This window comes from Cyphellophora europaea, assembly GCF_000365145.1.
Source record: "Cyphellophora europaea CBS 101466 unplaced genomic scaffold supercont1.2, whole genome shotgun sequence".
NCBI classification, from domain to species: domain Eukaryota; kingdom Fungi; phylum Ascomycota; class Eurotiomycetes; order Chaetothyriales; family Cyphellophoraceae; genus Cyphellophora; species Cyphellophora europaea.
The window spans coordinates 2,968,221-2,993,645 of record NW_008481808.1 but is presented as its reverse complement, the minus strand read 5'-3'; the positions used below and the strand labels follow the sequence as shown (position 1 = coordinate 2,993,645).

General features: G+C 54.8%; 7 protein-coding genes across 7 annotated transcripts; 6 read left to right on the top strand and 1 right to left on the bottom strand.

Moving 5' to 3' along the window:
* Positions 1 to 237: 237 nt before the first annotated feature.
* Positions 238 to 4,083, top strand: HMPREF1541_02639 (uncharacterized protein; the record flags this gene model as incomplete). The annotated part of the gene is made up of 3 exons (XM_008716994.1): positions 238 to 298; positions 375 to 3,416; positions 3,473 to 4,083. The coding sequence occupies 3 exons, from the start codon at positions 238 to 240 to the stop codon at positions 4,081 to 4,083; spliced, it is 3,714 nt and encodes a 1,237-aa protein (XP_008715216.1).
* A 300-nt stretch (positions 4,084 to 4,383) lies between these two features.
* HMPREF1541_02638 (uncharacterized protein) lies at positions 4,384 to 5,507 on the top strand (the record flags this gene model as incomplete). The annotated part of the gene is made up of 3 exons (XM_008716993.1): positions 4,384 to 4,389; positions 4,512 to 4,995; positions 5,044 to 5,507. 3 exons carry the CDS (start codon positions 4,384 to 4,386, stop codon positions 5,505 to 5,507), a joined length of 954 nt encoding a protein of 317 aa, XP_008715215.1.
* Positions 5,508 to 7,313: 1,806 nt separating this feature from the next.
* HMPREF1541_02637 (uncharacterized protein) lies at positions 7,314 to 10,001 on the top strand (the record flags this gene model as incomplete). Its single annotated transcript, XM_008716992.1, has 1 exon — positions 7,314 to 10,001. One exon carries the CDS (start codon positions 7,314 to 7,316, stop codon positions 9,999 to 10,001), a length of 2,688 nt encoding a protein of 895 aa, XP_008715214.1.
* Positions 10,002 to 11,755: 1,754 nt separating this feature from the next.
* HMPREF1541_02636 (uncharacterized protein) lies at positions 11,756 to 13,528 on the top strand (the record flags this gene model as incomplete). Its single annotated transcript, XM_008716991.1, has 1 exon — positions 11,756 to 13,528. The coding sequence occupies one exon, from the start codon at positions 11,756 to 11,758 to the stop codon at positions 13,526 to 13,528; it is 1,773 nt and encodes a 590-aa protein (XP_008715213.1).
* Positions 13,529 to 18,874: 5,346 nt separating this feature from the next.
* HMPREF1541_02635 (uncharacterized protein) lies at positions 18,875 to 19,849 on the bottom strand (the record flags this gene model as incomplete). The annotated part of the gene is made up of 1 exon (XM_008716990.1): positions 18,875 to 19,849. One exon carries the CDS (start codon positions 19,847 to 19,849, stop codon positions 18,875 to 18,877), a length of 975 nt encoding a protein of 324 aa, XP_008715212.1.
* Positions 19,850 to 20,863: 1,014 nt separating this feature from the next.
* On the top strand, positions 20,864 to 21,717 carry HMPREF1541_02634 (uncharacterized protein; the record flags this gene model as incomplete). Its single annotated transcript, XM_008716989.1, has 3 exons — positions 20,864 to 20,963; positions 21,068 to 21,376; positions 21,425 to 21,717. 3 exons carry the CDS (start codon positions 20,864 to 20,866, stop codon positions 21,715 to 21,717), a joined length of 702 nt encoding a protein of 233 aa, XP_008715211.1.
* A 969-nt stretch (positions 21,718 to 22,686) lies between these two features.
* HMPREF1541_02633 (uncharacterized protein) lies at positions 22,687 to 24,987 on the top strand (the record flags this gene model as incomplete). Its single annotated transcript, XM_008716988.1, has 2 exons — positions 22,687 to 23,030; positions 23,229 to 24,987. 2 exons carry the CDS (start codon positions 22,687 to 22,689, stop codon positions 24,985 to 24,987), a joined length of 2,103 nt encoding a protein of 700 aa, XP_008715210.1.
* Positions 24,988 to 25,425: the final 438 nt, after the last annotated feature.

Here is a 25,425-nt window from a genome sequence, read left to right as displayed (position 1 = left end):
CCTCCAGCATACCATCGACATCATAGCCCCCAAACCTCCCGATCGCAAGTTTTGCCCGCAGCTGCTCAGCATGACCACATACTAGCGATCTAGACCTCCGAAAAAGGGACCCCGCTGCGACTCCTCACTACCATTGCTCTTGCCGTTCGTCTACGACTTGCTTCGATCGTGTTCACCGTATCGTGCGCTACACGATCGTAACGGACCTACGATCGCTTCCATTGAGTCGTCGGGAACATGTCGTCAGCAATTGGCAATACTTCCAGCCTCGACGTCGACTGGCTGCTGCATAAAAACGGTTCGGGCACCTGACCGGCAGTGCAGTGCTGAGCTGCGCAACATCAGCCGAAGTGACCAGTGCTAATAATCTATAGACTCCAACTACCCTCCTTCGCATAGTAGCAATGGCTCTGTTCGGGACGATGTTTCTTCACCTCCTCTTCCCTCGGTAACACATAGTGAACCTACGCCACCACAGTCGCCGGTCGACGTTGTCTCCAACTCTTCGAGCAAAGTGCCTGACATCAGCGTCACTCCACATGAGTCTTCAAAAGAATCACCAGCAACGGTGCGCGACACCCCGAGACAGGTCAACGGTGTGAGCACGCCCGATCAGCAAGGTCGCACGGCGCCTGCACGTAATTCCAATGACGGCGACGTCAAGACCATCAGTAAATCGTCCAGCGGCAACATGAAGAAAGACAGTGGCAAGCGCCCTTCTTGGATTACGAGTCTAAGCTCGAAATTTGGGTCCTCCAATGCTACCACGCAACGAACCGGCTCTACTGATTCCCAGAAGTCCACAACAGCACCCTCGCCACAGCCAAGTCCAAAGGTTGAGTTCGGCAATCCTTTCAACAAGAAAGAGAATGCACAAAACGCCAAAGAAGAACCAAAGCCGGTCGTCCCTCATAGCCCCGGGCGGCGACCTTCAGTGCTCGTGGCGGCGGGCAAAGAGACGAAGCTGGAGCAGCCGGGCTTTCTGTCCAGCGCCTTGCGGAGACTTTCCTCTTCAAATAATACTGCGATGGGAAAGAGCGCCGGCACCGGAGCGATTTGTCCTCGAAGAGTGATGAACATCGACCAGAATCGAGAACGCGTCAGAATTCCAGAGTTTGATCAGAACAAGCTCAAGCGAGTCGCGTTTTGTGTGGATGTCGAAATTGCCGGACGAGCAGCTCAAGCGGATGAAGAAGAGGGTCATGGCATCAGGCCGCCAGTCTCACAGCGGCAGAACCAGGCTAACAACCAAGACAAGAAAGATGTCAAAGACGCCAAATACAAGGATATGGGTGAAGGAGCTGCTCTGAAAAACCCGTCTGCTGCAACAGTGGACAAGGAGAAGCCAAATGCCACAAAAATCGACGGAGCTGTACCACCGACGGCCATGTCCAGAGAACGATCAGCATCCAACGAATCGAAAGAAGACATTGATGGTCCAGCGGACAGTAAACAGGAGGAAAGCCTGGCACCCACAACGACCCGAAAAAAGGAAAAGAAGAAACGGTCCGAAGCCGAGCGAAAAGAGAGGCGAGAGCGGAAACGGCGGCATGCTGAGGCTAACGGCCTCGTCCCAATGGAGTTGATACGCGATGATGGTGATTCGGATTCCAGCCCTACAAGCACACCAGGTGTATCGACGCCTCGGACAGGTGCGTCACCTACGACAGATCCGTTGAGGATCTATAAGCGCTGTTGCCAGCTCCGAGAAACAACGGTCATGAGCCGTGTGAAAGAGCAGATCTCAAAACCTGCAGCCACACTAGCGGAGGCTCCTGGCACAGTGGCAGTAATTGACCTCTCTGGCACAACCATGCAATTGCAAGACGTACAAACGTTCGGCGATTGGCTGGCCGTAGTGCCAGTGCGCAAGCTCGTTCTCGACAACTGCAGCCTCTCCGATGAGGCGGTTAGGATCATTCTCTCTGGTCTATCAAGCTGCAAGAACCCAGAACAAGCGAGAATAAATCGAAAGTTGAAGACGCAGATAACCGGCAAACCTGGACGTGAGCAAATTGGCATCATTGAGAAGCTGTCCCTCAAACACAACCCTGATATCACCAATATCGGGTGGAGGCACCTTGCGCTGTTCTTGCATATGTCAAAATCACTGAAAGCGATAGACCTGTCAGGCATTCCTTTTCCCAAAGCTTCAGTGGATCTTTCGAGATCGACAACGGCCAGCAGTGGGTCCAACACTACAGTCAACGGGGCCTCAGGTAAGACAGCAGACCTTGGCGCCTTGATCGCACGGGCAATTGCCGAGCGGCTGGGAGACAAGCTGGAAGAGCTGATCTTGAGCGACTGCGGCCTTACGGCTGCCGGTGTCAGCGATATCGTCGACAGTGTCATGAGATGCAAAATCAGGCGGCTTGGTCTGGCGGACAACAATCTCGATCCGGAGGCGATTGGCCATGTCGTCCGATACATTGTTTCCGGGCTTTGTGAAGGCTTGGACCTTGGCGGGAACAATCTGCATAGACGAGTCACCACCATCGCCGAGGCATTAGACGACGAAAACCCATTGTTCGCAATAAGTTTTGCCGGGTGTCACCTGGATCCAAAAGATCTCGAAATCGTTCTCAACAACGTGTGCCGGCTGCAAAACCTCAAGTTTATTGATTTGTCAGGCAACGGCTCCTTGTTCACGGACAGAAACACTGCTGTTCCAATCTTCCGGAAGATGCTTCCTAAGCTGAAGGCGCTCAAACGTATTCACCTCGCCAACGTTGGACTGACCCCAGACCATGTTGTCGCATTGGCGGAGATCCTCCCTGACTGTCCGTCCATGTGTCATGTCTCGATCTTGAACAATCACTTCCTGCAGCATGCGATGAATTCAAAAGATGGCTCGTCACAAGAGGAAGCGTGCGCTTTCTTCGCTTCCCTCATGACCGCAGTTCGCGTGTCACATACGATCGTGGCCATCGAGATTGAGGTGCCAAGCGCAGATAGCAGCGAGGTCGTGAAAGCGTTGGCATCCCAAGTCGTTGCATACAGCTTGAGAAATATGGAGCGGAGCGCTTTGGATGAGATCGGCATCAAAACCAGTGCGATGCCCCACAAGGACGCTCCAGAAGTCTTGCTGCATCTCGTTGGACCCATGGAGGGCGTAGAGGACACTCACGACGATGAACCAGCTCCAGATGAAGACTACGTCATTGCCTCTACTGGCATTGTCAAGGCACTCGGCGTCTGTCTCGGAACAGGCGATGGCTCAAGCCGAACCCAGTCTAGAACGGTCACCCCTTCAGCAAGTGGAACAACGACGCCTCGGCAGGTCCCTCAGCGGCCTGGGACGCCGAAGAAACCTCGCAACGTCAGCCTAGAACTTTGTGAAAGTGCGCGGAAGATCAGAATGAGGTTGAGGCCTGCTTTGGTTAGAGAGGACAAAGCTGGAAACGACGAAAAATTCCGTAAGTCATTTGACGTGGGCTTTCAATTTGTGCTTGGGACTAACTGCTTCCTTTAGGGCGATTGTTCTTCCTTGACCAAACTCTAGAACGTATCATTAAGCGATTCGAGGATGAATATCCGGAGACCAAGGTCCCTGACTTGCCAGCGTCTTCTCCTCCCCTCAACGGCGTGTCTTATGGACCTGCTATGGCAGACGCCTCGGTAGTTTCTGCGAGTGTCAATTCCAGCAATTTGGAGAAAGTCCCCTCGGCAGAAGAGTACGTGCAAGCAGAAGACAAGAACAACGACCACGTACGGATGCAACTGTCGCGAACGCCCTCAAATACCTCTTTAGCTGCTCGCGCGTACACCGACGAAGAAGGTCGTATGCATCGCTTCGGCCAAGGTGTGCGCCGCGAAGTTCTCCGACATAGTGAGTTGACGGACAATATTGAGATGGATCCTGAACAACTTGCCGATCTGCGCAGGAAGTTCGAGGATTTCAAGGGCGAAGAGATTCGTGAGAGAGTGGAAAGGGAAGGAGCAGACAGTGTGATGAAGGAGCTGGGCATGAATGCAAAGGAGCTGTCGGTGCTCCAAAAGGAGGATCCAGAAGGGTTCGAGATCTTCCGCCATTCGCAGATCGCGGCCCAGATCAATAGTGGGAGAAGGCCCAGCGAGGCTTGATGAACTGGTTGCAGGAAGGTTGATATGGTTTATGTCGCGTTCAGAGCACGTCCAGTTTTGCTACGACTATCGCTTAGTTACTGTATATATACTCGCCATGATCCATGACAGAATCCACTCGGTCTCTTTCGACCCCAAGGGTAGGCCATTCATGCAAAATTTCTTGGCATTGGTTGTGTTCACTTTTGAATTTCACTCCAGCAACCAGTATCACCACTGTCCTCTTTCACCGAGTTGGTAGTAGAATAGCACAGTAACGTCAAGGGCAGCTGCACTGTGAAGCAGTAACAGACCGCAGTCATGGATGTAAGTTAATGCCCAGACTCTAAGGTGCGGCCCGTCCCGTTAATTAGCCGATAAGGCTGAAGGTGTTTAGCCGCGGTGGGCTGCAGCTTGCTGGAAACTTGTTCATACTGACCATCCTTCAGGACATCACTACCAGAACCGCCCGCCTGCTCTCAGCGCCCGACCTCAGCGACGAAGAACGTGCCGAGGTCGCGCAATTTCTTCTCGAGACTCTACCCGACGAGCATCCCTGGGAGCAACTTACTGTCAACATGGCCAACTCCTCTGTAGCTTCGCTCGATCTTCCCATTCGTGGCGCCTCGTCCGCTTCGTCGGGTGCAGGTTCCTATACCGGCACCAACGGAGCGAGCAACAATCCTACCTACGCCTCGCCTCTCCCCGCCGGTCACCAGCAAGACCTCAACTATCTCTACGAGCAGATCCAAGAGTTGAGCAACCTTCTTAGAGCCAACCGTGCGCGTACCGCGGAGCTCACCAGAAGAGCCGAGCAAGCCGAAGTGAGCACTCAGTACTCCGCAACTCAACAATTACTGACCCATGTTCCACAGGCTCAAGCTAGCAACGGCCACCAAACCGAGGACCGTGAGGGAGGTGTCCAGAGTGACCGTACGTTGATTCATGACTTTCCGCTAATTTTCACTAACATCTGCCTAGAAGCCCGTATTCGCGAACTCGAGCGCAAGCTGGCGAAGAAAGATATGGTCATCGATGCCTACAAGCATGAGCAACAAGAGAACACCAATCTCATCGCCATGTACGAAGATGCCATGGGCAATACCACCGAGATGATCCGCAACTACTGCAACGGCATCGAGACCCGTTTCTTGGAGCAACGCCGCCACTACAACAATCTGCTACAGCAAGAGAAGGACGAACACCTCGCCAGCCGTCTGGAGAAAGATGACATTTTCGCCAAGTACCTACGAGTCCGCGAGATGATTCGTACAGCGAACCGACTGCGTACTGATGAGTGGTGCGAGGAGTACACGATCATTTCAGGACTGCAGGGCCAAGTACGTTGCCTGCGACGTGTGCTGCAGATGGACCCGGAGAAGCCTGAAGAGGAGGTCGGCTGGCCATATCTCAAAGACTTGCCGCTCAATGACACTGACTCTTAGAGGAAGTCTGGAGCATACGAGCAGCACAATGGCATTCCTAATAGCACGGCCAGGCTCGGGCGGATTGAGGAGACATAACGGTGGTTACGAAAGCATAGCGACGGTGTCATGGTCACAAACAGCGTTTGGAAATTCATTAGGTGGCGACGAGATACCCCTTCGAAAGGCATCGATAGGTTCTGCCACAACTGTGTACAATCACGATAATGGAAACGACCCATCAGGTTGTCGTTGATTCCAGGAAGACAATGACTTGATACTTCTTACCAACCCCCAACTCGGCGATCCCGTGACATTCATCCTCACCTGCAGAGTTTGGGGCTGCCCAGTACTAAGCTTGGTACACGAGACCTCCGTTAAAACTCCGAGCCGGCTGTCTCAAGTTGCAACGCACAGGCGGTGGTGAGGACCCTGACCATCAGCTAACAAACGTTCTGCAGCGGCGCCTCTTTCCAGCCCCTACGCTAGAAAATGCACGGACATCAGGCAGAGCAATCGATAGCGACGATTCTCGGACACCATCGCCAGTGTGGACGACGACTTTGAAGATGAGAAGACTACCTTGGGGTTGTGAACCAGTTGGACTTCATAGCCTTAAAACCATTGTATAAGATCCTGGTCGAGACAGAGTACGGAGTACTGATGACGAGCCCTGCCCCTGGCTCTGCCAAGTATCCTTCCTTCGTCCCGACACAACACCTAGACCTTCCCTAGATGCTGAGTCCGGTGTACATACGGAGTACAGTACGGAGTAGGTCGAGCTGTCAAACTCGGTCACAGTGGGACGGGCTGCAGCTTTCGCACCTTAGCAGACAAAGTCCAGCCTTGATCCGCACCGTCCTTCTCTGTACACCCCGGCTCCTGTCTTAATTCAGCCTAGCTATTGAACGCCTGAATCTTATCCCATTATTGCATTCGGGTATTCCCACCGCCGGATTCAACCTCAACGCAAGCTACATGTCCTATATCAATCAGTGCACATTCCGGCGGCGGCGCCATCGCGTTGTGACACGCTGACCATGATTCCGAATTCTCCTGTCGATCGCTTTCGCCTTCAATCAGCGGTCTCTTGGCCCCGAAGATAGGTCGGCTAGCCACATCACGCTAACACACTCCACCTGTCCGGGGATTGAACAACGAAATTGATATCCATCTCGCTTGGCTTTATTCCTCCGCTCTGACTCGAGGATCCGAAAGCCGGGAGTGATCGCTTCTCGGATTCGAACGAGTGGCTGCTTGCCAGTGCCTCATGAGCCGTGTTTTGCAGGCATCATGCTGGTCAAGACCTGTACTCCGTACACGGGACTCGATTGGAGCTATTGCCCCCGCTCGAATAAACTGCCTTCATCATCCAGTCCTTGACAATAGCTTAAGAACGGTGATCTGCTTCTCAGTAAGTTCACAAACAGTGGATACGCGACTCGGACGACCCGCCGCCAGGATGTCCACGCCGCCGAACCAGGGCAGAACTCGTTAGCGCAACCTGCCAGAGCCGCACTACCGGTATCCAGCGTTTCTTCTGCGGTGGAACAACTCAGAGCGGCCTGACCCCTCGACGCCACCGGCGCCGTTGTGATGGTCCCCGTCGATCAAGTTCGAGGCACTAGGCCTGTTCCTCTCGTGGGGCTTCCTGTCGCCTGCTTCGCTAGCTGACTAGTGTGCACCTCTTTCTGCGATTGCCGTTCTCCCTAGATCTTTCAGGATACACTGCCGACGTAGCGCCATGGGTGCCTCCCTGCGCATCGTCTCGTGTTCTACTCCTTCCACTCTCTTCATGCACCCAACAGCCGACAACTATCTCACAACATGGCATCGCAAATGTCATGGGATCACCAACATTTGGCTTCTCCACATGTCCCGAGCCCCAGCCCGTCCCCCTCAGGATCATTGAAGGGCCTCTTGAGCAGGACGCTCAGTCGTGGCCGAGCTACTCAGCCTGTGCACCCTCGGAAGCCGAAGTCCAGACCCTCCAGTCCCAAGTCGCCAGACTGCCTTCGCGAGCCAGCGTCTACAACAGCGACGACACGAGCGCGAAGTACAACATGGTCAGGTCACAGCCGCAACAAATCACATAAAGCGAGTAAATGCTCCCCGGGCAGGGCCTCCTCGGCAAAGAATCCTCCTCCCTTTGCAGAAGCGTTCAGGCACGCCATCTTACATGCTAAGCTTGAGACTCCTGTGGCGACAGGCACTTCGAAAGCCAGCAAGGGTGCTGCTCTGTCCCCTGCACTAGCAGTCGACGTCGTTGCCTCGCCACGTCAAGGAGTCGGCCGGGGAAGCCGCTCAAACTCAGCTAGCCATACACTGGTGACCAAGCTCTTCATTCTAACAGATGATGCTTGCATTCTGCAGTATCTGTGTGATGGACCGTCAAACAGGACACCCGAGAAAGTCCTCGAACTTGGACCTCAGTCTATTTCCGTGGCAAGCGACGCGATAGTAGGCAAGCACTGGGTCCTGAATGTCGTCTATAATGGCAGTGACGCTTCAGCCCCGTCAAACGAGTCGCTGAAGCCATCGCGACCGAGGCTCTTTTCTCGATTGTCATCCGAGGCCAAGAAACAGACTCGAGAAATGCTCCTTGTCTTCGAGAATGACTGCAAATTCAATCAGTGGCTCATATGTGTCCGCAAAGAGATTGAAGCATTGGGAGGTCTTGAGTATCGCCCTGACTCGCGCGGTGTAGTCTCAATGCTCGAAACGACGCCCGCTGCCACCAATGATATTGGATCCGGTCACTGTAGGTCAGCGCCTTTTATCCCACCAGCAGCGGTCACGCCCAGCAGCAGGGATTATCATGCATCAGACGACGTGACCATGTCACCACAATCTACAACTCGCTCTTCTGTTGGCACCACTACCGATCTCGACAGGCTGCGCGACTCATGTTTGCTAGATAACAGATCCTTCAACAGTGGAACTGGGTCGAGCTACGCCGACTCGATCCAAGAGCAGATCATACCGGACATCAACATTGTGCTGACGGACGCCACTCAATTCGAGGCCCCGAATGCAGCCTCTCCAGCTGGCCGTCGGAAGAAGCCACAGCCCATCATTGTGTTGCCGAGACCAAGGAGACGCTCAGCGTCCTGCTCTCCGGGCCTGGCGTCGCCATCTTTTCCCCGAACGCCTACACTGGCAACCGACGCAGTACATACCATGGCAGGTGCCTTTGACAAGCCTGCATCACCGGTGACCCCTGTCAGTCCTGGAAGACATGACCTCACTCCTTTCTCATTTATGGAGAAATTTCAGTTCACACCGTATACGGGTGCAGAGCGTCTGCCTTTTTCTTCAAGCTCCAGTACTTCGAGGTCCACATCGATGGAACGAACTCTACGGGAATTCGACCAGAGATCAACTCCTGCATTGCAATACCAGGCAGAGTTTGATCGTTTTGCAGGCGATACAGACATGGCCCCCCACGAAAGACCAGAGCGGCCTTCACTGTCTCGGCTACCGTCCGCAGCTCCGCCGCCATATAGTCTCGCACCACAGAGAAAATCGTCTCTGATCTTTCGGGATAAATCGGTCTCGCGAGCCCGCTCGGTGGGCAATCTTATGGGTCTCGGTATCAGTGGACAGACAGGTACAGACCTCACTGCCCGCGCGACGAATGGCCACCGCGATTTTTCCACCTCAGCCGAGACAGTGACTTTGCTCGGATCTGATGCTGGAAATCCCACTACTTCGAAATCTGTGAAGGAAGAAGCCAACTCTTGCTTTGGCGGCGAAGGGTCTATGGTCACGGGAGAGTCTCTAGCGCTTGGGTTGGATGCCGATGCTGAAGTCAGTAACGAGAGTAAGGGCTTGCCGGCTGAAAGCACGGAAGGGCTGACACAGCAACGGCGAGCGAACCAATGCCCAGAAATGAGCCGCCAGAAGAGTATGCCGAATCTCATCTGCAGGTCGCAGCCTCCAATTGCTCCCCCACCAAGTGGTCCGTTACCTGCCATACCCTCCCAGACGTCAGCTTCGAGGCAAAACCAGCGAGGGCGGTCTGTGAGTCCCCCCCTAGAGACAACTAGCCATGGGTTCGGCCCACGCCACCTTCGGTCAACCACGATGGACTCTCCACGCGCACAGAGAATTTCGCCTCTTAGCTCAAATCCTGTATCCCCGGCGGAGATAAAATTCGCCCACCGACTGTCAACCGTCAACGGCTTTGCGCCGGTCGCCGCCAACCCGTCTTTGTCTGCGACAGAAATGCCACGCGAGCGGAAAGCTAGCATCACCAAGGGCCCTCCTCCCTCGACATGGGAGATCTGGAAGAAATCGCCCAAGATTGCGTCCGCACCATCGTCCAGAAGGAGCAGTCTGTGGACCACCACTCCGCCAGTTGCTCAGAAAGCGGCCCCGGTGCCTAGTATCGACGCCTTGTTGCAGAAGCCTCTACCGGTGGAGTCCGACCATATCGCGCACGACTCGGCGGAAGAAACGCGCGAGGCGAGTACCATCGAAATTAATGGTTTCAAGTTCCCTGTTGCCATTTGATGGTCTCACTCGTGTACCGCTTCTCAATGGAGCACCATACCTTTTCCCTTGTTTTGCTTCACTTCGACTACTTTTGTATAACAAAGCTTGCCATGAAAGAAGACGACGAACATGAATTAATGACTGGCTTGGAGCGTTTGAGATCCCGGTTAAAACCAACTGATTGCGTTTCTTTTGTACCTCGGGTTTTGGTGTTGGTTTGGAAGTATGGCATCCGCGAGCTTGCCCAATTCAGGAGTTGCTCTGTATTGGTAGCTAGGGTCAAGAACTGGGGTTCAGGGGAGGGGAAAGACGGAATAGCTCGCAAGAGTCTCAGGATTCCTTTTGATATCGTTCGATGAAGTGTGGAAGGTCTAGGTACATCGGTTGCCGCCTGGATGCCGCAAGCAGCAGCAGCAACAGCAGCGCTGTTCTTGGGAGAGGTACTTTTACTGGATGGCCGGCCGTCTTCTGTGGTGCTGGAGCGAGGGAATTTGTGGGTTCGGGCACGTAACGCAAGTAGTGTCCCTGTGAAAATCAATCTTCAAAGAGAGTGACTCGATGAATCCTCCGGAGCGGAAAGACCGTACGTAAGAAAGCAGCTGGCTGGCTGTTTGGGCCGTCAGCTGCGTAGACCGCGTGTCTGTTTCTGTACCAAGTACGCTGACGCTTTTACGGCACTGGCCTTCAACTCAAGTTCGAGGAATTGCTCTCTGTGTGTGCTTGTGACCCCAGCTTCTTACTATTGGCAGCTTGAGGACGGTCGCTGTCTTGTTTGCCAAGTCAAGTCAGCATTGCTTGCGTCAAGAGACCATATATATAGCATATATATTTGCTATATATAAGGGGCTCCCAATCAAGGCTTCCTGTTGTTAAGGTCCCACTCTCAGCCACAGATAGATATAGCCTATATAATCGGGCTCTGGTCCCCTATTGTGTTCTGCCCTTCACGGGGCATTCGCTCGCTCACAACGAGAAGGGATTCAGCCATTATAGTATAGGGAGCAGTGGGCCTGACGACTACTTGAAACAAGGATGTCTTCGAGGATATTGGCAGATACTTGTACACACCAGCCTTTCGCCGATTGGCCGCCTGTAAACTACTACAGTACTACACCGCGCCGTGAATGTCACAAGGCCAGAAACTCTGTCGGGTTGCTGAACTACTCCAACATCGAGGCAGTCGGTGGGGGTAAGCTACGTGCCCCCGGATCGAGCCTCTTCCTCGTGGGCACAGTTAAGCTTCCCGGCTCGCAGAAAGGATCCTGGGGGTCTCGCCAATGGCGTTTGGTCTGCTGCCGCCAGCCACTCTGACCGGTGAGTTGGGCTTTGATGGCGTCGTAGCTGTGTGGCATCTGCGCACATGAGATTCTTAGCCTGTGTAACGCATCATCGCTTGCCCATAGGCCGAATGCGCCACCCTTGGAGTGCGGGGGACTCCTCATTGGAACACGTGTGCCGACAAGGAGGGTGGGGCAACGTCCTGGCTCGGCTCGTTACCTACCGCGCCCATTGCGTGGGTGATGAAGGAGGGTGAACTGTAGCGGAGCGGTTGCGATCGGTGAGCGGCTCATTGGGAACCCTTTGGCTCGGGCAGCAAAGCGTGACGCTCTCTCCGACGCTTATTCCGTCCGCACGTGCGAATTGGGCTCTGACCTTCGTCACCCAAACCATGCTTTCAGCGATAGCGTGCTGAGCAGGCGTACCACGCTCGAAGTGCAGTAGGAGAACTCGACAATAACCCCCGTCGTCCTTAGGCGTGATCTGCGGTGATCATGCAGCGCCCCGATCCCCCGAGCGCTGCTCGGAACTCTGCCCTGGTAGAAGAGTTGGAAGATGTAGAAGGGGGAGATCTCCTCGAGATCGCAAAGTTCATAGTCCGCAATGAACGGCGCATAGAGCAGGGACTATCCCAGGCACTGTTTGCTCGGTCGGCGGCTTTGTACAGCAATGGAGAGTTGTCGCAGGCCGACAGACTCCTATATCATGCCTGCATGCTGCGCAAATGTGTCGAGCGACTACCAGACTGGCGACACTATCTCGGAGAGCTCAAGGATGAGAAAGGGCCAGCCGCGAGAAAACTCAGACAGGATATAGCCGATGCAAAGACGGCATTTCAGAGACAACAGTCCAAGCCAGACTCTTCTGAGAAGAGCAGACGGCAGGACGACTATGTGCCGCAGGCAGCGCGGCGACATTCAGAGCGAGCGGAAGTACGTTCACAGGACAGTTCGCGTCACGACACGAATGCTGGGAAACAAAGCACAACCCTGCCCGTCAGAGGCAGAGATACTCCACAGATAAGCCGAATGCCTGATGAGCAGTCAACGTACGGCAGACACAACCAACGACCGACTCAATCATACAACAACGAGCCGCCCCAACGGAATGCGCCGTCCCAAGTCCGTGTATTTGTGCCTGGCGACCGCATCCACCCTCGGCTGGTCGAGCCCTGGGCGCGGGAGCAACTCGGTCGAGGTGCAACAGCTGAAGCTTATCGACAGGCTGACTCCCGGGAAGGATACCTCATTACGGCGCCGACTGCGCCCACGAAGGAGATGATAACGCAATTGATTCGACAGTCCGATGTTCAATTTGAACGCGATGAAGCGGCAGACTCCAAGTCGGTCAAAGCAGCTTCGGATCGACACCAGACGCGCAATCCAAATCAACGGCCAGCAGGGCGCTCGTACACATCTGGGGAGTCGGGCGATAGACATGACCCGCGGGTTCCAGAGCTGCGACACGAGGAGCGACACGGGTCTTCAACCGAGGTAAAGGGTAGACCCCAACAGCGTGAATTGGTTCAGCAGTACGGTGATCGCCATCAGGAGACCTCCGCAATAAGAACTCAGAGGCACCTCAGCCATACTGAAGATGTTGGTTCCATTTCGTCCGGGCAGCAACGCGACGTGAGAGCTTCGTCCGACAGTGACTCAGCAGTGACAGCAATCAGGATCCAGAATACCCCAGGAGAAGGCAATGCCGTGCGACGGGGGTCGCGACTTGTCTTGCGCGATGTGACCACTAGCCAGGCTACATACCCACCACGGAGAACCGGTGCTATCATCGACCATGGTTGCACAGCGGACGTAGACCCGGATCTCAAGCGACGAGTAGATAACCTCATCTCCCTTGCCTTTTGGAAAGAGCTCGGTGCGGGTGGGAAGCCGGAGGGGCGCCAGAAATCTATCGTTTTCGGCAACATCAAAGCGTTCGCCCTGCGAGGAGTAGGACCAGTATTTCTTGACCTCGGGCTACCGTCTGGATCGGCGAAAGATGAGCCTTTCGTGGTTGTCACGGACCCTAGGTTCGAGGACCGGATGCTCCTCGGAGAGACAATTGTCGAACGGAAGCGTCTGCGTGATTATGCCGAGCGCGAGATCCTGGACGGCCATTTCCCCGATGCTCCTATTTCATGCAATGCCATCAGAATCAGTGATGTGACGACACCTCCGTCTAAGGGCGCACATGGACCGCGAAAGCCGCCACCAGTGCCCCCAACGGTGACCGGAGGTAGGAGACTGGATCACACGGCGTTCAGATGAGAGGCCTGAGACTGCGAATGGTGATCGGCACCTCGGTGTAGTGTGAGAATGTCAGGTCGTCGGCCGCGATACTTGTCTTGGGCGGCATCAAGCCTTAGGTAGAAGCTTGGGGGTGGAGGGCTCTCAACAGTGTCGAAGAAGAAGTCTTCGACGGATTGGATGCTTTTTCGTGTTATTGGATGTGCACGGCCGAATATCTCGGCCTTTCCCAAGGCTGCCGCGGTCCACTCATGTTCAGCTTCCTGATCGCGATACGCATAGAATAAGAGAGGAGCGTATCGACTCCGAGCTTCCAGGAGGTATGGATGACATGGTGGGCAGGCGAGGTTCATTCTGCGTATGAGTTCAGTCATGACTGGGAGTGCGTCCAGAGGCAGTTCCAAAGCCTGCAGCACCCTAGATTTAGTCATTAATACTGCTAATGACAGCAAGTGCGTTGCTCCGAGGATGAAATCACACTCCCCTTGCAGCCGCCCAAGCATGCGAAGAGCATCTAGGACGTGCTTTCCATCTTTCGGATCTGCTGAGAGCCGCCAGGCAAGCTGATACCCGGCGACCAACGTATATGGATGACCTTCTGGCAACCAGGCGCAAAAGGAGTTGTAAATTGATTGCAATTGATGGGTGGTCATGACAGAGAACTTGCCACCAGCTTGCAATTGCATGTAATTGATGGTCTGAACGACCGGATTGTCCTCACTCAGATGCGACATAGCAGCTTTGCGAGCATTTATAACGATGGTCAGCGCTTCCTCGTCTTGGTCAAACATTGAGAGTATAATGGTAACTGCACTGAGCGCGGTCAAGGCCGATTGATGAGACTGCGCGATGAGATAAAAGAATATTGTCGATGCTCTTGCGGCCGCTGTCTCGGCTTCTAAAGGCCTGCTTCCATCACATTGAAGCGTGCAGTACTGGAGGGAAGTATTGACAAACTCTGTCGGGTCGGCCTGTAGCGAGGGATGCCGGAACAGTACAGGGGAGGCATGTGTCGGACTTGCGTTGGTACCTGCAACCGAGTAAGGACGCAATAGGATGTTCGGAGGCTCCAAATGCGTGTCAGCGAGGTCAAACCCGTCAAGGCTTTCAGTGGATACTGCGCGCGTTTCTGAGCGTTCCAACACTGCTCGGTAAGGTACTGAGGCGTTTTCACATGGCCAGTCTGCATTGTCCAAAGCAGTCGTGCCACTTGAGACCCAAATTCCTGACCGCTGCGAAGGCGAGAGATCCGATGGCATGCATGGAGGGCTACTTAGCCAGCTTCTCTTTGTCAGAAGCGATCGTTGCGATGTGGCTGTGGATACTTGGGAGGCGCTACCTGGCCTGTCACACAGGCTCACCATCGACCATTCCTCTGAGTCAACGGTGGCTTCACGAGCTGCACTTGAGTCTGTGTCGTAGTGGAAATTGTGACATAGTTGTGCTGTTGTCAAGCATCCAGCTTCATGCAAACATCGATAATGCGTGCCCATCGGCGCCGCAGGCGTCGGCGAAGGCATTTTGCTTCTCTTCACGTTTCGCGCGGCTCCCCAGCGCTTCAGGCGCTTTTTGTACATGGCCTCGCTAAGTACGGGGTTAGTCTTGTACAGTTGGCGGGCTCTTGTGGGTGCAATACGTTGCTTTGAATCCGTGATCTCGCCTCATTTTCTCGACGATCTGCTTCAGGTGAAGCTTGCTCTGCGGATGATAAAGGCGCATGATCTCCGGCTTGTACAGCTCCCAATCGAGCTCAGATGGACGTCCATTCCTCGAGCACGCATGTTTTCGGATGCGCGGTTGAAGCGGTGGAGAGACGGTTGCCATTGCCGCTGTTGCGCTACGACGCTAACAGCTCCCATGATCGTTGGCAAGGATCCGTGTGATAGAACCTGAGTACTGTGCAGAGTGAAGTGCAACTCTGGAAAGTGATAGACGTCGCTTCCTTCGGTGTAGCTCTGGATGAATCTATGGCTCCGCTCTGTGTTGGGCCCTGACAAGACGGTGGAGGAGGATGAAGCACTACGAGGTAGCGGCACCAAAAATTTGGGGCAGGTTTTTGCTTGTAAGAGGTCGCCCTGGTGATGCCTAGTCACCCGTGGCATGTGGGGAGTCTACCCAATCAAATGGGTAAGCCCGATACTTTCTGATTCATGCATTCAGATACTTTAGTGCAAAAGACCTTGCATGAGCATGCAGTACCTCTTCATCTAACTCCTGGTGAGTAGTGAACACAACGACGGTCTTGGACACTTATGCCTTCCACTAATCACACTCCATCTTGCTTTCAGCACATGCATGAAAGTAGATCCACTAACTACTAGATGCAGAGCTCGTGTTGCAGGCTCTTCGCCACTACGACTCAATGCTAGGCTTCCAAGACTCAGTGTGCATGAGCCTTTGGGGGTTTAAGTGATCAATTGGTTCACAATTCAGACTGTCTGCATCCAACCACCTATACGAGTAATGCACAGTCTACTGCACATCAATGAGATCGGTCAAAAGCAAGTATGTGGTGTGAACAGATACCTATAGCCAAATCGCATCTCAGTGTCAATAAGTAAGCAGTCCTTAAGATTGCCTTCCCTGCTTGAACAAGGGAACAAAGCCTTGTTCACCAAATAGGAATTTACCCGGCCGCAAAAGTACCTGCGGTCAAGCTACTTTGGAAGTATCGCGACTTATACAATACTTCTACTTTGACAAAGTACATGGACAATACAAAGACCTTGTTGCAATTGCGACTGTAGTCAAGGTAGCATAGAAGTATAAAGCTCTTGTCGAGATGTCTCTGCTGCATCGCCTTCTACATTCACAGCGACAGCAAAGCCTCACAAGCAGTATAGTGATTGCATTTTGAACAAAACCACCCAACAGAACTTAGAAGCAGTGCCCAAGGAACATTCTATCTCCTGGCAACATGTCGATTGAGACAATCCCCCAGCGTCATCCCGCAACTGTATACAGCAGGAATGCCGTCAGTTCAGAACGACCTGTATCTCAATGCTCGAGTAACCATAGTGATACATCTTCAGCCGGCAGCGTATGCAGTACTTCCAGCCGTGGCACCTCTTCTTACTCCATGGAACGTTTTCTCGAGCAATCTGCCCGGACAGACTATTGGACCGTGCATGTAAGTGACCAGGTCAGCCGTCTACAGGACTTCGCGGTTCTAATATTATGCAGAGTATGACATTGAAGTAGAGGGCAGGAAAGCACATGGGGGCCTGCAAAGATCGACGAAACAGGGAAGAGCTGTTGGCTGCTATCTTCACTCGCGGTCTTGGTACTTTTCAACTCTGGTTATGCTCTTCCAGGCTCTAAATGGGAAGTAACAGAGGAGTCGTTCGGGAGGATCAGGATAAGAGATTAATTAGTTCAGTGTCCATGTCGTTACCATCGAATCGTATGGTTTTCTGCCACATCTGCGTGCGCTTCCAGCCTGGTCCCACAGGTGCTCTTGGTCATTCATCAACCCTATTCGATGGAAAGAGCAGAGCACTGAAGCCCTTCGATGTCTGACTCAGTGCTAAACACTTGATGAGGTTCCTGAACCCTTTGTTCAGACCGGCACACATCTCACCGTCCAAGTTGATAAAGCACACATGTTCTACCAAGATTTCAGATACATTTCGACCGACTCTGCGTAGGATCTCATGCAGAAGTCAGCCTACATGGACCAGGGCAGGTGCGAGTGTGTTGTGGTTGAGATAAGGTTACCCAGGAATGTGGAATGCAAGGCAGGGGTGGGACCCTCTCTCAACGTTAGATGGACTTCAAGGAACGTTCGATGAAGCAGTCGTGGTCGTCAACGTGCCATTGACGAGGGCAACCGAGCAGACTTCTCCCGTAGAGCTAACATTCAGCTCGGCTACCTTCGACCATGATCCTCATGTAATGTAAGGCATTCGACCGTCACTTGAAGTCCAGAAAGCCGTTCACTAGACCCAGCACAGCACTAAGCCTCCACTGCCTCAGGGGGGGCGGTCCGCAGCCAGAGCAATCACGAATCATGGCCAAAGCACGTCTGTCTTGCGCAGAGAGGATTTCGCGGAGCACACAGACAGTAGAGCACAGCCTCGATATCGAGTCCAGCAACTCCTTGAAACAAAGTCACCCAAGCCGCCCAGTATATGAGTTACGCAGAGCCCGTCATAGTAGGCGGCAGTACTCGGCAAGACAGTGGCCCTCGCGATCCGTGCAGTCAACAGTCAAAGACTATGCAACCTTCAGGAGAAACAGTCCACATCAAATTACGCGCCATCGTCCCAGCGAAAGACCGGATACCTTGGCCTACTAGTCCCGCCCAACATACACTTTTTGCTCCTCGCATACGAAGGGCAGCGACGGCGGCGGCTCCTTGCTGAAGGCCTTGCTTTCTCTCTCCACCGGATGGAGAGAAACCCCCTGCTGCAGGCTAATACTCCCGAAAAGGCAGGTGGAAGGCTGAAAACACGGCCAGAGCGTCTTGAGCCTTAAAGGTACGGAGTAATGTCGAAGAAAGGGGGTCGGGAGTCGTGGGCGGTAAAGGAAAAATCTCGAAACTTCAAAGTCTGGGGGCCCGATCAGAAAGTTCGGGGTGGGTCCCCCTCTCCCCAAGCCACATGCACCCGACAACAAGCCGAAGGCGAAAAGCGAATCGAACGGCTACCGCTCGATGGCCGGAAGCGGTAATGGTAGCCTGTTTCACGAGGTTTCAGAGCGACAGCCACCCTCCAAAAGCACCGATGGATTCTTGTGGAGGAGGGGCGGATATGCAGCTGTAAGGGGATCGGCGGGACCCCCCCGCCCCGGGCTCCAGCAAAGTCTCCAGACGGCAGTGGCTTGAAAGCTGTCAACGGGCGCCTCAAACGGGCAAGGATTCAGTATCTGATGTGCGTGGCGTGGTGACATGTCGAATGGCGACTGGTCGCATTCGGTTGCGTTCTGGTGTTCGAGGTGAGATTGGAAACCCGACGAGGACTGCCAGCATGAAGGAACGCAAAGATGTTGGGAGAAGACATTGACCACCCTCACGGTAGACTCTGCTGTATCCGTTATTTTTGCTGCCTCTTGGCAATAGTAAATTCCTTCATCAGTCTGCAAATGTTATGCTATGTTCCATGTATTTGGTTTTGTGCCTGGTCATGGGTGACCTAAAAATCCATAGCCGTAGCTAGAATGTCTATCGTACAGAAGATCAAATGATTCCCTTATTCAATTTTGCCCCAAGATATGCAATGTGCCATGGTCCCTTTTTTTGATCATTCAAAAAGACCCGTTTCGTGGTTCACATAAGACATTATTCACCCAATCCTTCTTCCTCGCAAGGACCTTTGAAAACAGAAATGAAAATTTGGTGTTGGGTTGCTGTGTCGTCTGCTGACGGTTTCACAGCAGTGCGGCCAAAGCAAGAGCCAGACCGGCACCCACGGCCTGAAGGGCGGCGGTGGGCATAGCGGCGGCACCAGTGAAGGTGCTGACCGCAGGCTCAGAGGGCTTGACTGGCTCAGGCTGAGGCTGCGAAGGCGAGACGGGCGTGGTTGCCGGGACCGGAGGCGCAGGGGGCGCAGTAGAAGCAGGAGGTGCAGGAGGCGCAGGAGGTGCGGGAGGAGCAGATGGGGGAGGAACCTCAACCCACACTGACGAAGTCGCCGGGACAGAGGTCTCTGGGACGGTGCTTGCAGGCACGGAGGGTACATCTGCCCAGGTAGACTCGGGGGTGCTGGTCACGACAACGGGAGTCGTGCAAGAAGTCGTGCTGCTGACAACGGGCACGCTGGGAACGTCACCCCATCCGCCCTCGCCACCGGTTGGAGGCTGGACAGGGGGTGCTGGAGGCGGCGGGGACGTCTCACCACCCGTTGGAGGCTGGACGGGTGGTGCCGGAGGTGGTGGGGGCGCCTCACCACCAGTAGGAGGTGTGGGAGGAGAGGCAGGAGGTGGCGGGGGCTTTTCGCCGCCGGTAGGAGGGGTGGGAGGAGAAGCTGGTGGTGGTGGAGGCTGCTCGCCGCCGGTAGGGGGAGCAGGGGGTGCGCCGTGGTCACCCCAGCCTCCGCTGCCGCTGTCGCCACCGCTACCGCTGCCACCATGAGGACCCTTGTCGCCGCCGAAGCCGCCCTGGCCACCCTCGTTGCCTCCTCCGAAGCCACCTTGACCGCCGTGGTTCCCACCGAAGCCACCCTGACCGCCTTGGCCGCCCTGGCCACCGCCATGTTCGCCGAGACCGCCGGATCCAGAGCCAGAGCCGGAGCCGGAGCCGGAGCCGGAGCCGGAGCCGGAGCCGGAGCCGGAGTCAGACCAGCCTTGGGGCTGAGGGGCGGCAGCGGCCAAAGCCACGAGAGCGAGGATGAGCTTGGCTTGCATGTTGATTAAGTGTGAGTGATAGATTGAGCAGTGTGTAAACGAGGGGACTGCTATTGATCAACGATAGACTGTAGCGAGAGCTTTGGGATGGAGGACAAGACAGAGGATCAGAGGGGAGAGGGACAGATTCAAATACTTTGCACCATGCCGAGACGTGCCTGTGTGAGTTCCACCACGGATTGAGAGCCATGACTGGTAGTACTGCGAGGTCAGTATCTAGGGGATAGGGGCAATGCGCACAGGTGAGCACTACGGAGGGCGCAAAACAGGCAAGGTTGTATGTAACCGTGCTCTGGAATATCCACCAGGTGGTGTGCGCATCGACAAGAACGGTCGGCATGCAAAGGCTGGACGTTGTCGTTGATGGAAAAGGAGGGTTGCCCCTGAAGAGGCGGAGCCAAGCTGCAGAAGGCTGGCCAGTCACAGGCAAGCCGTCAGCAGCGGGTCAACCTGAAACTGAACTAGATGGGCCGGCCAAGACTCAGGCGCCGCCGTACTGCTGGAGACCAGAGCCGCCAGGATAGGGCGAGGATGGAGTCGGCGCAGTCGTGGTTGACTTCGACAATCGAAACACGGACTGGTGATCAGGAGGCTCTTGAATCCCCGGCGTGGCCAATGACAATGGGGCAAAGGTGTGCCGGTGACGACGGAGCATGGGGTCTGCCCTGAATGCAGCAACGCATCGCCGACGAGGCAGCCGTTTTCCAGGCAATTCGATTCGATCGATGCTTTGATTGCAGGTGTTGATGGCTAAAACAAGGCGGCGACCTGGGTCACTGGGGTAGTTTGTGCAAGAGACGCGCAGGCGTGCGTGTGGTGTGACGTCGAGAGGGGCACGAATGGGCGTGCGGAGGAAGTCGCACCCAACACACGATTTTCAACTTGTCGGATGCCATGCAACTTGACAGTAGCAGAAGTCCGGTCTCGCTCAACGGTCGTGGTGGCTCACTGCAGCGGGCTCAAGAACGAAAATGACGTACGATTCAACCATTTCCTTCACTTTGGTAAGACAGCATGCGCACCCCGGATCCCGGTTGTGCAGGTTTTGACGTGAAAGGATACCATCTGTCCTTGGACGTATCTCGCAAAGAGAAGGTAAGGGCTGCTGTGCGACGTCCGCTGCGGCCTCTGTCGGACACGTGTTGATGTGTTACATGTGGCAGACTAGACGAAGGTCCGGCTACGAGCTATGGAGGAAGCCTTGACTAACAGGTGCAGCTCTGCGCCGGTTCCGAGAGAGCGATGACACAGGCGCAGTCTCCTTTACGGTGCAATACCGTCCCTACCAACTGTATCCCGAGGCCTCCAAAGAAGGCGAGGATAAGTATGAGTGGTACAAGAAAAGCCGCTATGCCGACTCGGAAGAGAAAATGAAAATGTACACCACACTGATGTCGGCCTACGGGGTCAGTGCGGGCATCAACTACAAGTTCGGAGGCATCGTGGCCAATACGATGGACGCGCACCGAACTATCCAGCACTTTCAGGAAGAGAAGGGACCTGAGACCGCAGACAAGCTTATCAACTGTATGCTACACTACCGGTGCAAGGGGGTGGACACTAACGATTCCAAAGCGCTGTACTCGCAATACTTTGAGAACGAGAGGCATCCGTCCTCCCATGAGACACTTCTGCGGGCTACTAATGATGCAGGGATACCAGAAGCAGAGGCAAAGCCGTTTATTGAAGACCCAGATGAGGGCCTAATGGACGTCAAAATGGCGGTCCGAGAGCAAGCGGGCAATGGCATCGACAGCGTCCCTTACGTGGTGATTGAGGGCAAGCGACGGGACTTGACCCTTGTTGGGGCGAAGGAAGTTGAGGAGTACGAGAAGGCGCTGGCCACCATTGTCAAGGAGAGCAAGTAGACCCGTAGCTGTGTATGTGTTGCGACACGTGGAGAAGGCAAACAACAATGATATCTGACCGGGCAGATTTTGCCTACATCGGTATCGTGCTTAGGCGACTTGGCAATCCACCGGTCAACTGCATAAGAACTACACAAGCACTACGACTGCCTCCACCCTGCCATCGGCCTTTACCTCGAGGTCAAGTCGCGACGGCAGTATGATGCCCGAACAGGCCTTATAGAGGCAATTGGGCGCGCCCGGCCGCAGATGCGCGAAACCCAATAGAGTGCCGGCATTTGGACCGCGACTCGGAGACGAACGGTTCGACGTAGAGAGTTGATGAACTGTAGTGCATCATCGATCCATCACCTCATCGAGAGTGTTGCTAGTACTTTCGCAACCCGATGCACGCCAAGATATGGCTTGACGCCCCTTCTTGAACATGTTGTCGTCCTGCCGCCAGCCTGTGCTCAGCATGCTCAGCGTTGTGAGCAGTTCGCGTCTCATCGGTCTCTCCTCAGAAATCATCTTGAACCCTACGATGGCTGCGCTGAACTGGTAGATTTGCAGCTGCATAGAGCCTCGAACTAGAGCATCTCCGATTCAACAGCTGCCCCCCAATAATTCCCCCGCACACGCCAATCAGCAACACCTCCCAATGCGGCACCTCATCGTCCTTTCATGCGACGGTCTTCATCATTGGCTTTGCCTAACAAACATAGATCTAAATCCTATCATCGGTAGGTGACTATCATAGTAAGTGTTCCAATCTCTCGGTCATCGATCTCGTTGGAGCGGGAAAGTCGCTCACTCGCTCCCGTGGTCACCATCTCATCGCATATCGCTCCCCACTAAAATTTTCTCCAACCAACCGCCACCCTCGTGAACCATACCCTCGTACCCTCGCTATAAGACTACGGCGTAGCTTCGCACGATGTCGGCATCTTTATCTTCGTTGATGGAGTTCTGTTGCTCGAGTCCTTGACCATGACAGACGTGGTTTCTCACCATAGAGCCCCAAGCTCCACCAGCCGCCACCGGCGGACCTCCTCGTCCCACTCGCAAAAGAAGCCATGGGAATCTCGGGGTCCTTTATACCGCTCATCTACCTCACGCAGCAGACCAGAGCCCGAAGAGGTTACTCCCATATCTAAACATCACACGCGCTCATCGACACGCTCCAAACGCCGTCAGCCGAGATGGTGGAAGGTCCAACTCTTCAAAGGCATGCTCGACGATGTCAAAAGACGAGCTCCCTACTACTGGAGCGATTGGAGAGATGCCTGGGATTACCGTGTCGTCCCCGCGACTGTATACATGTATTTTGCTAAGTATGTCACTTCACGCCCAACTAGAGTTCTTGCACTTGACTTCTCTGCCTGCTCCTGGCTTTGGCCTCGTTTGCAATCGCAATACATGCTATAGACCACACGCGAGACAGCCTGGATGCAGTCGCTTAGCGCATGGAACGGCAGTATCGCCTACGCGTTCGATCTGAATTATCTTAGATGGACTGACACTTCCCACAGTATTCTGCCCGCCCTGGCCTTTTCGCTAGACATGTTCGTCAAGACCGACAACTCATACGGAGTCAACGAAGTCCTTCTGGCCAGCGTCTTGGGATGTGTCGTATTCTCCCTCCTCGCCGCTCAGCCTCTAGTCATAGTCGGCGTTACCGGCCCAATCACCGTCTTCAGCTACACCGTGTATGATATCGTGGTTCCCTTGAGCTACAACTACTTCGGATTCATGGCCTGGATTGGGATCTGGTCGCTCATTCTGCACTGGATCCTCGCCATCACCAATTCTTGCAACGCCCTCACCTACGTGACACGCTTCTCGTGCGACACCTTTGGCTTCTATGTCGCTTTCGTCTATCTCCAGAAAGGTATACAGGTCCTCACACGACAGTGGGGCGAGGCAGATGCCACCTCAGCCTACCTCTCAATCACCATCTCTCTCCTCGTTCTAGGAGTAGCCTTTCTCTGCGGAGTCATCGGCGAATCCAAACTCTTCCACCGACACGTCCGCAAGTTCATAGAGGACTACGGCACCCCTCTCACCATCGTCTTTTTCACAGGTTTCGTCCACATCGGACACATGGCTTCAGTCGAACTGCCCAAACTGCCCACATCCCGCGCCTTCTTCCCCACGGCTGACCGCAGCTGGGCCGTCAGCTTCTGGGACGTCTCCGCCGCCGAAGTCTTCATCGCCTTGCCTTTCGGCATTCTCCTCACCATTCTATTCTGGTTCGACCACAACGTCTCCTCACTAATCGCCCAGGGCTCCGAATTTCCGCTCCGCAAACCCCCCGGCTTCCATTGGGACATCTTCCTCCTGGGCCTCACCACTGGCATCGCCGGCATCCTTGGCATCCCGCTACCCAACGGCCTAATCCCTCAAGCCCCCTTCCACACCCAATCCCTCTGCGTCACCAAATCCGTCCCCATCAAAGACAGCCCTCCCGACCCCAACAAACCCGCGCGCTACACCCGCGTCACCACGCACGTTGTAGAGCAACGCCTCTCCAACCTAGCCCAAGGCCTCCTCTTCCTCGTCACCATGAGCGGGCCCCTCCTCTCGGTCCTACACCTCATCCCGCAAGGCGTCCTCGCGGGCCTCTTCTTCGTCATGGGCGTCCAAGCCCTGATCGGCAACGGCATCACGCTCAAGCTCGTCTTCCTCCTCTCGGACCGCGACCTCATCGACCCTTCCTCGGAACCACTGGCGCGCCTCCCCCGCCGCACCGCCATCTGGGCCTTCGTCGCGCTCGAACTCGCCATCTTCGGCGCCACCTTCGCCATCACCCAGACCGTCGCCGCCATCGGCTTCCCCGTCATCATCATCATCTCCATCCCCTTCCGCACCTTTCTCATGCCCCGCTGGTTCCGCGACCACGAGCTGCGTATCCTTGACGCCCCCACAGCCGGTGATTTCGTCATGGAGAGCGTCGGGGGCGCGTACGGCGCCGCCGCCGCCGCCGAAAACGACGACCACGAGAGCCGCAGCCGCAGTCCCACGCCTCCATCAAACGGCCGCACCACCGCTGACGACGGGGAGGACACCAGGGACGAGAGCTGCGCCGTCCTCGACGACGTTCTCGAGCGCGGCGAGAGCTACGAGCTCAGCGAGGGCGGACATCTGCCGAGCGGGCGCGCCAATACCAATGCCAAGACCGGTAGGAGGGCAACCGGCAGCCAGGCCGAGAGGGATATGGAAAGGCCCGAGATAGCGAGCATGCGGCGGCGCAGCAGTCGCGGGCGGGGGAAGGGGTCGCGGCTGGACTAGTGCGGGACAGTGGCGAGATTATGCAATGAGTATCGAGTAGAGTGAAGGGGCTAGAGTCTTTGGTTGCTTTGGTTGCTTGAGATTAGCTGGCGTTTCGGCGTGGGTGTCGAGGTGAGAGGCGTGCGTGCGTGCGTGCTTGCGCTGGTGAAGGGCGATTCGAAAGACCTGTATAGAGACAGACATTCTCACCCCAAGTGAAAGGGAAGCAAAAAGCGGGCGTCGATAAAAATGATTGCTCCACGATGACGCATGGCTCAGGCGCTCCTGCGAGGGCTACATACAGATACAGATATGTAGAAGAAGATATTGAATACAGCAAAGATTACATAGCGTACATTACAAAGATACATACGGTCCGCGTCCTATGCGCGTCGAAGCAAACACCAACAAGCTTGAGATCGACACTTGGTGCTGCAGCGAATATTGTAACATTTGCCA